A 13,367-nucleotide genomic window follows, 5' to 3' on the forward strand; every position below is an offset into this window, starting at 1 on the left:
TCAGTAACTGCTCATTGTCCCACACCTCTCATTTTGATAGACAACTTTTCCTTTAACAATAACATAGTCGATCAATGCTTCATGTCCCCCAAACTGGTAAATCAAGTGCTCCCACCTAAAAAGACAATGATATGTTTAAGTCTATCAAGACTTAAAAGTAGGTCACATACCTAGTATACTTGGCAATTATAAAAGATTTGCTTGAACCATTGGAAAACCCTATTCCCTGTTTACATGTTGATTTCTTGGTGCATGAATACAGTGAATGTACAAATCAGCAGAGAATTCCTTCCACAAAATAAACAGGTATTATCTTTAGATAATTTGTAATTAAGCATGGATTATTTGTAATATTAGCCCCCAAATTTTAGGCTCTATTTCCCACTGGAGTGATTAAGGAGGAGGAAAATGGGTCTAAAATGCTAGCAGTGTCCCTTTTTTTGGATGAAAATAATTTCTAAAGAACGAGGAATTCATTAACCTCTCCACTATCCACAATATGGTGGAAAACAAAGTCCCTTATGTTAAATCACATTTAAAGCAACAATGGAAAGACAAACCTTGATGAATTTATGATGACAAGATCCCCCTGCTTGCCAGTCTGTATGGAGCCATGTGTGTCGGATTTTCCCAGAGCATAAGCTGCGTTAATGGTGGCAGCTGCTAGTGCTTCATTCATTGACATCCTCATGTTTACGCAGGCCAGATGCATCACCATAGGCTAGTAGACAAGTTAAGTGGAAAATGGGAGTTACCAGTAACACGAATAAAGCTGTTCGTGCCTCTAACCCCTAAGCACTCCCTCCCTGTGCAACAGAAGTTGTCCCGCATAATGTAAATCTTGCCGGCTCCAAAATGAGAACTCTAAAACCAGGAACTTCTAGAGCCTTTTTTATAAGCTTCTCGATGCAACTGAAGAATAGAACCCCTTCTGGTTTCAAGAGTTTCTGGCAAAAAGTGCCAAGTACATAAATAAGCATGCACAATTGCCTAAGCTGGGCATAGCGTTTTCTTTGCAGTTACTAAGACTGTTTTAAGTGCTCAAGATCTATACGCAAGTCGTACTGGTAAGACATTTCATAATTTTGTGGTGTTAAAAGTATTAGGAATAGCTTACCATTGAAAAACAGTATGCATTAGGATTAAAGTCACTGCCAAGAGCAACTATAACTCCTTCTTCTAACATTTTTCTAGCTGGAGGTTGCTTCAGTCTAGTGGGAAAAAGACACTTGTCAGTACAATTTACTTAGTTATTACATGATAAATTACACATCATCACTCGGTTTGACTACATTCATGCCTTCAGTTACACTAATGCTTTGGAGACAAAAGGCCAAATTCTCCTCTTGGCTCTCTACCTGTCAGCCTATGGAAAGCATAAACAGGAACTGTGATCCGCCACTTTTGCAGTAACAGCATGTGGCAGCAGCCAGTGTGCACCATCAGGCTTCAGGCCACTGAAATTCTGGGCCAGAATTTTTATTCAGACCACTTAAGGATTTACAAGGTAAAAATCTTGTTTTCTCAAGAAAGTAATTTTCTAGTCCTTATAGCTTCAAAGACAGGCTCCCAAACATTTGCAGTGGCATAAGTAATGCAATAGTCCTTTATTGATTCTGTTGGCAATTTGAAATAGTAAGTTGAGGCTGTGAATTTAATTTGTGTCGATTGGAGTATTTTCTCTCTTAGCAATGTTAATGTAAAAAAAAAAATCTTCAATATCTGGAATAACCATTTCAAAATCTTTCAGCCACTGCATTAGTCTGTGTTTGCAAGGGTGGGCACTAGGAAATATGCTCTCTAAGAAGTTTTAGCCACAGTTGCTGTAAAGCTAATAGTGCCAAACATTGTGTCCAAAAAAATAAACCAGTGTAACAGTAAAAATGGAACCTCAAAGCAACTGCTGCTAAAAAAGTAGTATGAAAAGCACTGCAGTTAGCAGAAAGGAACAATAAACGAGACCTCGATCCCTCCAGCTGCATTCCTTGGCCCACTTCTGGCCAGCAGGTGAAGCCCTGGCTGCTACCCCTTCTCTTAAAACCAGGAGACAGTCTATGGGGGGGACCTCTTGAGGTCTGAGCTCTCACCATTGGGACTGAAGGAGCTGAGGGAGGTCAGCAAAGGATGCACCACATCACCACACAGCAACTTCTACACACTGCACAGCTGTTGGCCCTCTAATGCTCTTTTAACCCATCATCTGTTGTGTCTCTTCTTCATTTTTGGGCGTATTAGACTGGGAGGCCTGTGTTCAATAAATAGACACCAGGACAAACAAGGCCTTATCTCCCATGGCTCATTATTATCTCCATCTGAGATTTATCCTGAGGTTATAAACCTTCCACCACACAGAGTGTGTGGAGTAACACTTGAGTTACAGCCACAGCTTTTTCCACAGGTGGCTGCCTCTCTGTCATCTCCTTTACCTCCCTGCCTGGGGGTCAGTTTGCAGGACCACAGGTCCTCTCCGAGACCTGTATCCTGGTGGTACATGTAGTTGCAATCAGCCAATGGTTCAAAAGCATGGGCACGTGCAGCTAACCACAAATAAACACAAGCACGGACACATGTGGACACAGGTGACAATGGTACAAGCCTTAATGCCTTGGAAAGCAGGCTGCTGAAAATAAACCAAAATTAGCTGAAGGATCTTCACAGGAGGGAAGATATTATTGAGTCATGGTCCTCATCATCTAGTTGGCTGATTTTTGGCACTAGGGGTAAGCAGGCGATCCATCCATGTTTATCTGGAGTATCTGCATATGGAATATAGTGTTCTTCAGGGGATTTCCCTCAGTGTTGCCTGGCTAAAACCAGATGGGATTCTAAAAATGCTACCCACAGTCTTTCAGTGCTTTAGATAACCAAAGGATCCAAGTCCTAGCAAAACCTTCTGCAATAGAGAAAATACATACATTGCAGATTTAATTTGCCTGAAAATAAACCAATAGAGTTTAAAGACTAAAAGTATTACAGAAAACCACTCTAGTTCCCTCCTTAAATGAATGCCTGATTATCACCTTAGCCTGACATAAGGGTTAAATTCCAGTGTTGACTGAACCACTCGAAATCTACTGTGAGACTTCTCAGAAGTAGGATATTGTTTCATTTTTGAGGAACTCCACCAAAACCAAGAGATGAGTAGGCTCATTCAGCTCTTTGTGATCATCTTCACTGATCCAGCTTGACCCTTAAGGCATAGATAAAAGCTTATGCTTTTATATTAAAAGAGACTAAAACCATAAGCGTGGTTGTGCTGTTACAAAAGTTTTCCTCCAAGCCAGTGGCCTCACCTTAGCATGTAGGCAGTTGTTGGTAAAAGGACAGCGGCACACTTAGCTCTTGCCATCGCTGTGATACCTTCATCACTAACTTCTTCCAGGTGGCTGATAGCCCGGGCTCCCAGTTCAGCTCCAAGCTAAGCAAATGTTGAAGAAATTTACTCACCATTCTCGATTAATTCAGTAAAGCAATGTGGTTTTCAAATGATCGGAGGAGGGAATTCACTATTAATGTAAATTTACTAAAAGAAAAGTCATGAAGAGTGCTTGAAAGAACAAACCCAATACAGAGACAAAATATTTGCTAATTTACTACTGGAAAAGTTAATCACAAAAAGCTATTAACCATCCACTGAGTGAAAGCACACCTTCAGTGGTGTTTTTAACAGAGGAACATGCAAACCATGGGTCAGCTATGGATAAAACAACTATCCACTCCTGCTCACAAAGTATCCAGCAAAAAAGGGCTGACAAAGCCGACCCTGGCTGCAAAACTAGTAGGGCAACTGCTGCCTTCAGTGGCAAAACACCAAAAAGGTTTTCATGATCCATCAAGTTTTGGTTTTGTTTATGGTTTGTTTTTTTTTTTAGTTTGTTTGTTTTGTTTGGTTTTTTTTTTCTTGTTAGTTGGGGTGTTTTTGTTTTTAAATAGAGCAGAGGATAACTTGAGCAGACCTCACAGGAAGGAAGCGATGTTTAAATGACGGTGAAACATGGTCTCAGAGTAACTTTATCAGGATATTTGGGAGCACATTTTTGACTAAACCATCCCTCTGAGTGTGCTCATCACACATCTGACTTGTTGCTGCTAACGGGGCACTTAAGGAAAAAAGATTTTTCAAGTTGCATAGAAACCATGTTTTTGTCATTCTTGGGTTCACAGATATCCACTTTCCCCATCTGTATCCCACGTGGGAGATAAGCAAAGTCAGTGTTTGATCAGGCAGCACGTGTTAGTCCTGGAGGTCAAGGCTTCCTCCCATGTTCTTAAACCAGGGGCTGCACTTTCTGTCATCTGATAGAAACAGATATCTATGAATGGTCTATTTTATAAAGTCTTAGAAAACTTTGGGCTTGAAAACTGCAATTATTTCAAAGATTCAGCTCCCATGAAAGCAAAGCAAAAAGCAAAAATGGCTTAACTGGATGTTAAGAAAGACGTACCTCAGCAGATTTCATCGGATGGAGTTCATCACCATGGAAGTTAATCTGTAATCCTATATCTTTTCCAGCTTGAAGAATTCTCCTAGTAGAATCCAGATCAAAGACTCCCTTCTCACAGAACACATCTATATTGTTAACATGTATTTCACCACTTAGTTTGAGTTCTTTCAGTTTAGGGAGATGGTTATTGATAATGTCATCTGTGGCTTCTCTAGCAGTTTTCCCTCTAATGAAAAGAAAATGTTACAGATCCATAAGAACTACATCCTTGAAGTCTGGCAAACATTCAAATTATACATACAATTCCTAGCTTTTTTTAGAAAATTATGCAAATAAAAATCACTCAACTTTCCAATCAAAAAAATTAAAACTACGGTAATTCAGGTACTCAAAAAACCACTAATTGCTTTCCACTCAAAGAATATTAGATTGTATTACTAGATTTTTTTATAAGGTTACCTTATTGAATGCTAACCAAGACATGGGAACCTTAAAATGAACTCTTCTGCTTTCTTATTCATATATTGCGACCTACTTATACTGTAGTGTAAAACGCATTTAAAATATGTATATTATTATTTAAATATTTTGAATGGTATTAATACAATATTCTTATGCAAGTATGAAAGCTCAAAGGGGATATGCAGCACAAATCATTATTTTAAATTTACCTCTTCTCCTTTTATATCATGCAGAGTGATGGCTAGATAACTCTTTCTAAATCAGAGGGGTCTCGATTTGCCAAAGTCAGAAGCATTTATGAACCCCCTATTACACAACGATAACCCAGGAGAGATCAGTAAATGCCTTTGCGAGAGGGAACGATCCCAAAATGTGCAGTTGAGTTAGCAGTTTGCAATTTTAAGATCCAAAGATAAGTGACGTACTGCAGCTAAATGTCTGTGATGTCTCAATCCTCATTTCAGGCACTGTATTTTTGTTTTTTCAGAACAGTATTATACGGGTGCCACATGTGGGCAAGTTGGGAGCTTTACAGTGGCAATATATTCAAGGAGCCAAATTCTGCTCTGATTAACAGGCTGTGCAGTTATAAAGCTGAACAGAATCCAGCTTATGGTCCTTTTATTCACATCTCACTGCAATGGTCATTGGGGTTGCTCAGGTTTTTACCATGCCAAGCCTCCTCCTTTTCCTTCTTTTATTCAGCAGTCTGTGGAGGAATTTGGACTGAAAGGTTAGGATCAGAGAAAAGACAAACCAGAGGAAAACATAAGTCTTGGTTTCACTTTTTGGGGGGAACATAATGCCCCAAAATTCAAAACTGACATTGCTTTAATGCAAGAGACTTCTACTCAGGAAATCACTTCGAAAGTTTCTTCCTACAGATGAAAAGTGCACAGCGAGGCTTTGCCAATTAAAAAAAAAATTAGAATCAGACATCCTCAGAATCACTGATTTGATTCAAAATGATGACTGGATACATGACAGACCAGTTATTTCCTTTCCACCCTGCTGTGAGCTTTTTAGGTTCAGTTCCTAAAGAACTGGAAGTTCTGAGGCTTGAAATGCTTTTAAAAGTGATGGACAGGAACAAGGATCACTATGAACAGAGCAGCCTTATTTTTCCTTAGGATGGCTTAAACTAAGGTAGCCTGCACCGTTTGGCACATACTTCAGTGAGTACTGCCTGCTACCAATGCACTGTATCATAGTCCTACAGAATAACTCTGTTTGTAAGGATGTCTGGAGCTCATCTGATCCAACCCCTGGTGCAGAGCAGGGTCAATTTGAATCATGTGTCAGTGGTGCCTTCTAGAAGCAGAAAGTCAGACTGAATTACTGTATACCGAGAATCATGAACAGATACATGCAGCAAGTTCTCAACGTTTTCTCAAAGTTAATTTACAGGTAAGAAAAAAGAATAACCAGTGCTGGCAAGTCCGGAGTAGGCTCATCTTAAGACTCCATAAAAGACATATTGAAGCTTTATAAGACATAGAATCATAGAATAGTTTGAGTCGGAAGGGACCTTCAAAGGTCATCTAGTCCACCCCCCTGCAATGAGCAGGGACATCTTCAACTAGATCAGGTTGCTCAGAGCCCCGTCCAGCCTGGCCTGGAATGTCTCCAGGGATGGGGCATCTACCACCTCTCTGGGCAATGTGGACCAGTGTTTCACTACCCTCAATGTAGAAAATTTCTTCGTCATGTCTGACCTCAATCTCCCCTCCTTTAGTTTAAAACCATTGACCCTTGTCCTTTCACAACAGGCCCTGCTACAAAGTCTGTCCCCCTTTTTCTTGTAGGTCCCTTTTAAGTACTGAAAGGGCTCACTAAGGTCCCTGTGGAGCCTTCTCTTCTCCAGGTTGAACAACCCCAACTCTCTCAGCCTGTCCTCACAGCAGAGCTGTTCCATCCCTCTGATCATTTTTGTGGTCTCCTCTGGACCCTCTCCAACAGGTCCATGTCTTTCCTGTATTGAGGGTTCAACACCACATATTGCAAGACTTGGCAGCATGGAAGAGTTGACACTTTAATCAATTAAATGAACTCTCTGGTGATGCTTCTGCTCTAAGAGGCCAGACTTGCAACAGTAAATTAAGCCAAGCGTAAGAAAGCAAACAAATGGTTTAGCAAGTCCCACAGGGGTCTAAGCAGCATGTTCCATAATCAAGCATAACATTTCTCTCTTGTTTCACATTAAGCAGAATGATTTTAAATTGATTCAATGGTAGCAGATAGGCAGTAACAAATTTGCATGAATATAATCATTCCAAACCCATTAGATTATTAGACTTTGAATGCCTATCTAGTCAAGAATTACCACTAAGTACCTACAAAAAAGGGCACTACATTTTAAGACCTATATAAATGAAGAAGATTTAAATAAAAATAGTTATATCAATCTTACTCTTTTTGTTTGCATCATTCATGTGTAACTGAACTACAGGGCAGTCTTATGGAATATAATGATGAAAGAAAACTGGCACGAGCTTAAGTGACTTGGAAGATGTCTGTTTAACAGCTTCTAGAACCTACAAGATCATCATCTCATCTGCATAAATAATATCAAAGAGCAATTTCCAGCCCCAAGCCTGCAGGCATCATGCTCCCCTTGCGATCCTCCACAATTACTAGAGCTGCAGGAAATTCAGAGTTCAAAACTGAAGCTCAACAAAGCGGGATGTTTCCCTCAGCACGTTACTGGCCCAGGTGTTCAGCAGCCAAAGGCTGAGGACTCTGGCTCTGAACATCAGGCCTTGGATCAGGGAAGAACTGCGGGATTCCTCCTGGCCAAGATAAAAACCCGAGGCAGAGACTAAGTTTGAAGGGTAGCAGAAAATTCAAGCAAAATATTCTAGACATAAACATTTGAATGAAAAGAGGATTTAAGAAGACCCAAACTGGAAAATATAGATAATTCAGTATTTCCTTCAGGAAATTTCCTCAAATGCCCAACTACCTTTTATCCTTACTTAAAACACAATATCCTCACTACCTGTATTTTGTTATGCTTGACGTGCATCAGTGGGGACAGAACTGTGCAGACAGTGAGATGGTACACCTGTCTTTTTAACACATAAGATTTGAAATATTTGTAAAAACACTGGAATTTATTTCATTAGTTTATAGAAATGCTTGAAATATTTTTGTGGGAAAGACTATCAGGATTTTTACTGAAATCCTCCCAAGGCTTTCTAGGGGAGAAGGAAACGAAGAGCTAAGAATTCTATACAGTTTGGGCTAAAATCTCAATTCTATTTTACCATTAAGTCCTCCAAATGTCAGTAGAACTTCCTGAAAAATATATTTGATGTTTTCAGCAGATTTTAGTTACTTTATTCCATCTTTATACCATCTTCCAGTTACTGAAGGAATCCTTTTAAACAGTTACATTAACAAAAGATAATTTCCCATCCTGCTCCAAATATACAATAATTAGACTGCAAATAATTTTTTCTAGGTCATGTTTTCTTGAATGTTGGAAAAGGCAGATTTTTGGGGGGAGTATTTTTTATTTTAATTAACATCTCTTAATTATTGCCACAGTATCTCTGTGATGCTAGGCCTGCCTCCACCTTACATGCTATGTTTTGCAGCAGCCTACTGCTTGGTCTGGCAAAATATACATTTCACATACACCTACTTAGTTAAAACTCCTCATTAATTCTTTCATACAATGCAACCTGGTAACTTGAAGATGCTATTTTCATCATAGAGAAAAAAGTGTCAAAGTGAGAAAGGCTTGTTACGGTACGTCTACTTGAGCTATCAAAATAGTTGTGATTAAGCCCACTTGATCTTCTACTCATCTCATACCTATAAGATGTATCTTCTACTCATCTCATACCTATAAGATGTAGGCAATTCTTCATTGCATGGAAGCACAATTAAGCTTTGTTTACTGAGGTATAAAAGGATTAAATACAATATATTTTTTTCTGTTAGCTGTTCAAAATAAAAGCTCATGGCAGAGACTAAACTTGAAGGGTATCAGTAAGCCCAAGTAGAAGAACTTTCTGTACAGGAAACCCTGTAATCCATGTTATATTCGGAGTAAGCATCAGCTTAGGCAGTGATTCTGTGCTAAGCTTTTACTGGCATTTAGTAGCCCTTAAAAAAATGCTTCCCCATCTTCCTTTGAATTAAAATTTAGGAGAGCCTTAGGTAAATACTTGCTCTCATTTCAAATATGTTATATTTTAGGAGAGCTGGGCAGAAGAAACCTTTCTGAAAACAACAACCAATTTTCAATGCAAAGCAGTAATACTTAAAACAAGCAAGAAAAACCAAGTCATGTTACTTCGGCACAGAGTGAGCTCCACAGTACGTTGAAGAAATGCCAATATCCATGGATTGCTGAGCACGTTCGATCACCCTGAGCATTTTAAGCTCTGTTTCCAAGTTTAAGCCATATCCACTCTTGCACTCAACCAACGTAGATCCTGCTCTGCGCATGCGTTCGAGTCGGTGTTGGAAAGTATTGAACAGCTCTTCTTCCGTGGCTTTCTGAGTATGTTCCACGGTAAAATGTATTCCTCCTCCAGCCTGGTGGATCTCCATATAGGATGCACCTGCCAGCTTGGGGAAAAAAAGAAAACAAAAACCAATCCCCCCATACAATTAGCTACTAAATGTGCATTTTCTATCCAAGGGACACTGGAAAGTGCTTTGAGGTCCCTTTGTAGTAAGAGAAAAGAAAAGGGGGGGGCCTGAATCCTCATTAATTCTTCCTCTCTTTCCTTCCTCTTCCCTCCACTTAAGTAAAGAACTGATGTAAGAAGCAACACAAAGAGAATTACTCTGAAGATTTGCTTCCCGCTGAGCCCAAAGGGAAAACCTATATCTAGCTAAAAGATTCATTTATGTGGAAAAAAAAAAGAAAAAAAATCAAGATTTAGATGGTAATAGAAGGCAGTACTCCTGTATTGCTTCAATCAGTGCCAAAATTTATCAAGGCTGGCTGAAAAAGCTGCAGTTATACTCCTCTCTCAGCCTACTAGTATTAAAAAGTCATCCTTCCTCCCTCAGTTAGATTATCTGACAGAAGTTATATATTTTTCCATAAATGAAAGATGGGAGTCACTAGAAAGTAGAAATAGTTAGTTATGCACAATTAAAAAAAAAAAAAAAAAAAGAGAGAGAAAGAAAAATCCAGCTGTGTAATTTTATGCCATTACCTTCATTGCAAACTCATGAACCCTATCACCAGCCCACACTGGGTGTGTATGTGCATCTACCAGGCCTGAAGAAAACAAAGTAAACATATACTAAGGTTATTTCACTGTGTAAGAGAAAATCTTATGAACATGCAAGCAAAGTGTAGAGCAGAAGCTCCCCTACAAAGCCTCTATTCTTTAGAAGAAAAAGAAAAATCAAACCAGACAAAATCTAGGATTTTCTTCAAAGGCTATTAATTTTCTTTCTACTTTTTTCCATATGACATATGACTTTCCATATGACATATGACCATATTTCCATATGACATATGACTTTTTTCCATATGACACCTTATGTAAAATGTCTCTAAGTAAGTGCATCAGTTGCTGAGCTTTTCATTTTGTTTTGATGACATTTTCAAACTGTCGAAGAAATGATATATTACAAAATTCATTACAAAGGTCATTAGACTTTAAGTTCAGGTTCTTTACAAAACAAAGCAAAGTGTTTAAGGTGGGCTTAGTACGTGATTACTCTAGTAATAGTCCACTTATTCCAGCGGGAGCTTTTTCTATGAGCTGTGAAACCAACTCTACTGAATGCCCGAGGCCACTGCAAACAAAACAGTGGTCTAACAGCTCCTGTGCCAACACCACTTGTGAAGTTTAACATGCAATATACTTGCCCAGGTTTATTTTTTTATCAGGGAAAGTTGCAGCTTCAGTGACTTAAAATCCTGTGCTGCCCTTTTGCCTCAAACCAGCTGTGGGCAGGAGGGAGAGTCTGAGCTCTGGTGTTGAAATGGTACAGAAAATAGAGGCGACTCTGAAAAGTCACTCAGCGGGCCAACTACTTTACTGCTGTGATCTATCACAGTATCACAGAATGTTTGGGATTGGAAGGGACCTCAAAAGATCATCTAGTCCAATCCCCCTGCTGCAGCAGGAACGCCTAGGTGAGGTCGCACAGGAACATGTCCAGGTGGGTCTTGAATGTATCCAGAGAAGGAGACTCCACAACCCCCCTGGGCAGCCTGTTCCATTGCTCTGTCACCCTTACTGAGAAGACGTTTTTTCTCAAATTTAAGTGGAACCTCTTGTGTTCCAGCTTGATCCCATTACCCCTTGTCCTATCATTGTTTGCCACCGAGAAGAGCCTGGCTCCATCCTCGTGGCACTCACCCTTTATATATTTATAAACATTAATAAGGTCACCCCTCAGTCTCCTCCAAACTAAAGAGCCCCAGCTCCCTCAGCCTTTCCTCATAAGGGAGATGCTCCACTCCCTTAATCATCTTTGTTGCCCTATGCTGGACCCTCTCCAGCAGTTCCCTGTCCTTCTTGTCCTTCTGTATCTATGATACAGAGAAACAGATGTAAGATGAACCGAGAGACAGAGCTCCACTATGAAGCCCCCCAAAAAATCCCAAGTGCTGGAATTTTCTCTTTGTAGCAGTCCGAATGAAGAAACTACAATACTCTGCCCCTCAGTGCAAGATATTGTCAAACCAGTACTGAATACAGTCTCTAAGTGCTTGCTGCCATTCAGCATTTTGACATTATGAAAAAATAAACTTACCTGGTAACACGCACTTCCCAGAGCAATCAATTATTCTTTCAAATGTTGCTTCTGAAAACTGATTGCGAATAACGTCTGCCTGGCCCACAGCTTTGATACAACCGTCTCTGCAAACAACAGACAGCGACCAAAGGCAGCGTGAAGCCTGTTGAAAAGTCAAGCGCTCATTGTCAAGAGCTCCTGGAGCAAGAACTCTCTGAAAGCAGAGGTAGGGACTTTCAGCCTGACTCAAGATGCACACAGGAGGTGGTTTGATAATTTTACGGACACACAGAAAATGATGGGGTAATGCCATGCATTCTAAGTTGTTTCCCATAACACTTGTCATATTCTCTGCTTAGATCCCTCAGGATGATACCTTGGTACTTTTGTTCTATTTTCTGCTAGACAACATTATTTTTCCCTTGTGGATACAGCACTCCTCCAGCAAGTACCTGCAAAACACACCTCACAGAAATCAAACTGTCAACTCCAACCTCCACTGACTGGACATGACTCCTACCTTTGTGCCCTTGGAAGCCATAGAGATAAATCTCTTGGGGGCTGATATTCAGTAAACCAGCAATTTTCTCCCAGTGAAGCTCAAGGATGGATCTGAGAGATCCTCTCCAGCCACACATGGAGCGACACTTCACCTACACAAGAGGGGCTTCCCAGGGCACAAGCGGCTCCTCTCTCCTTTCAGCCTTGTCTTTCTCCAGCTCTCAAGCCATTGGAATTGTAACCAGGAGCCACCATGGGCACCTGACTGAAGGCATCCCCACACTACACAGCAGAATTTTTAGGAGAGAAATGGCAGCTAGGACATTTAGAAATGGCAGAGATGTAATTATTTAGGTTAATTATTAACTATAATTCCTTTAATTACAGAAATTATTTATATGACCGTTATTCGTTCATGTTCACCTACAAACAATGCAGAGGCCGCAGAGAGCAGCAGTTACAGAATCACAGAATGGTTAGGGTTGGACAACCATCAGGCTAGAAGTTATCTTTACAAGGCTAGATGTACAAATACAGCATGGTAAAGGAAGTCATCACGGCAAGGATTGAAATAATCGAAATTACGAAGGCACATTTCAGTGCAGGCAGGATCGCTGCAGTCCCATCACCACCGGGCACAGACAAGCACCGGGCATGGGCAACCACTGGGCACAGACAAGCCCCGGGCACAGGCAGGCTGGCAGCCGGCGGTCAGGCTGTGTGGACGCGGGCAGCCCGCAGAGACCCGCTCCCGGCGCGCCCCCCGCTCCCGCCACCGCTCCGGCCCCGGCCCCGCGGCCGCCCCCGCCCGCACTCACAGCCCCACCACCAGGCTGGCGCCCCGCAGCACGGCCAGGCTGGCGGCCCCGTCCCGCAGCAGGAACTCCTCGCCCCGGCCGCAGACCAGCACCAGCTGCTGGGCATTCTCCAGCAGGAGCCGGTGCCGGCCCGCCATGGCAGCGGGCAGCGCGGCGGGCGGTGCGGGGGGCGGCAGCCGCTGGGATCAAAGTCCCCCGGGGCGGCGCGGGAGTAGCCGCCTCCTGCCCCACTGGGCTGCCCCGCCTCGGGCCGGGCCTGGCCCTGACCCGCACCCTGCCCTCAATATCACGCTGCGCTTGTTGGTCATAGAATCATAGAACCATTTTCGTTGGAAAAGACCCTCAGGATCATCGAGTCCAATCATTAACCTCACATTGGTACTAAACCATGTCCCTGAGAACCTCGTGTATATCTCTTTCA

At 41.5% G+C, this 13,367-nt stretch overlaps 1 protein-coding gene across 1 annotated transcript; it reads right to left on the minus strand.

Annotated features, from left to right (window-relative positions):
- AMDHD1 (amidohydrolase domain containing 1) lies at window positions 1–13,083 on the minus strand (the record flags this gene model as incomplete). The annotated part of the gene is made up of 9 exons (XM_080363757.1): window positions 1–115; window positions 561–721; window positions 1,118–1,211; window positions 3,294–3,418; window positions 4,446–4,671; window positions 9,211–9,488; window positions 10,088–10,152; window positions 11,646–11,752; window positions 12,947–13,083. The coding sequence occupies 9 exons, from the start codon at window positions 13,081–13,083 to the stop codon at window positions 1–3; spliced, it is 1,308 nt and encodes a 435-aa protein (XP_080219883.1).
- Between the last annotated feature and the right edge of the window lie 284 nt (window positions 13,084–13,367).

The sequence above is a fragment of the Nesoenas mayeri genome, assembly GCF_963082525.1.
Source record: "Nesoenas mayeri genome assembly, chromosome: 1".
NCBI classification, from domain to species: domain Eukaryota; kingdom Metazoa; phylum Chordata; class Aves; order Columbiformes; family Columbidae; genus Nesoenas; species Nesoenas mayeri.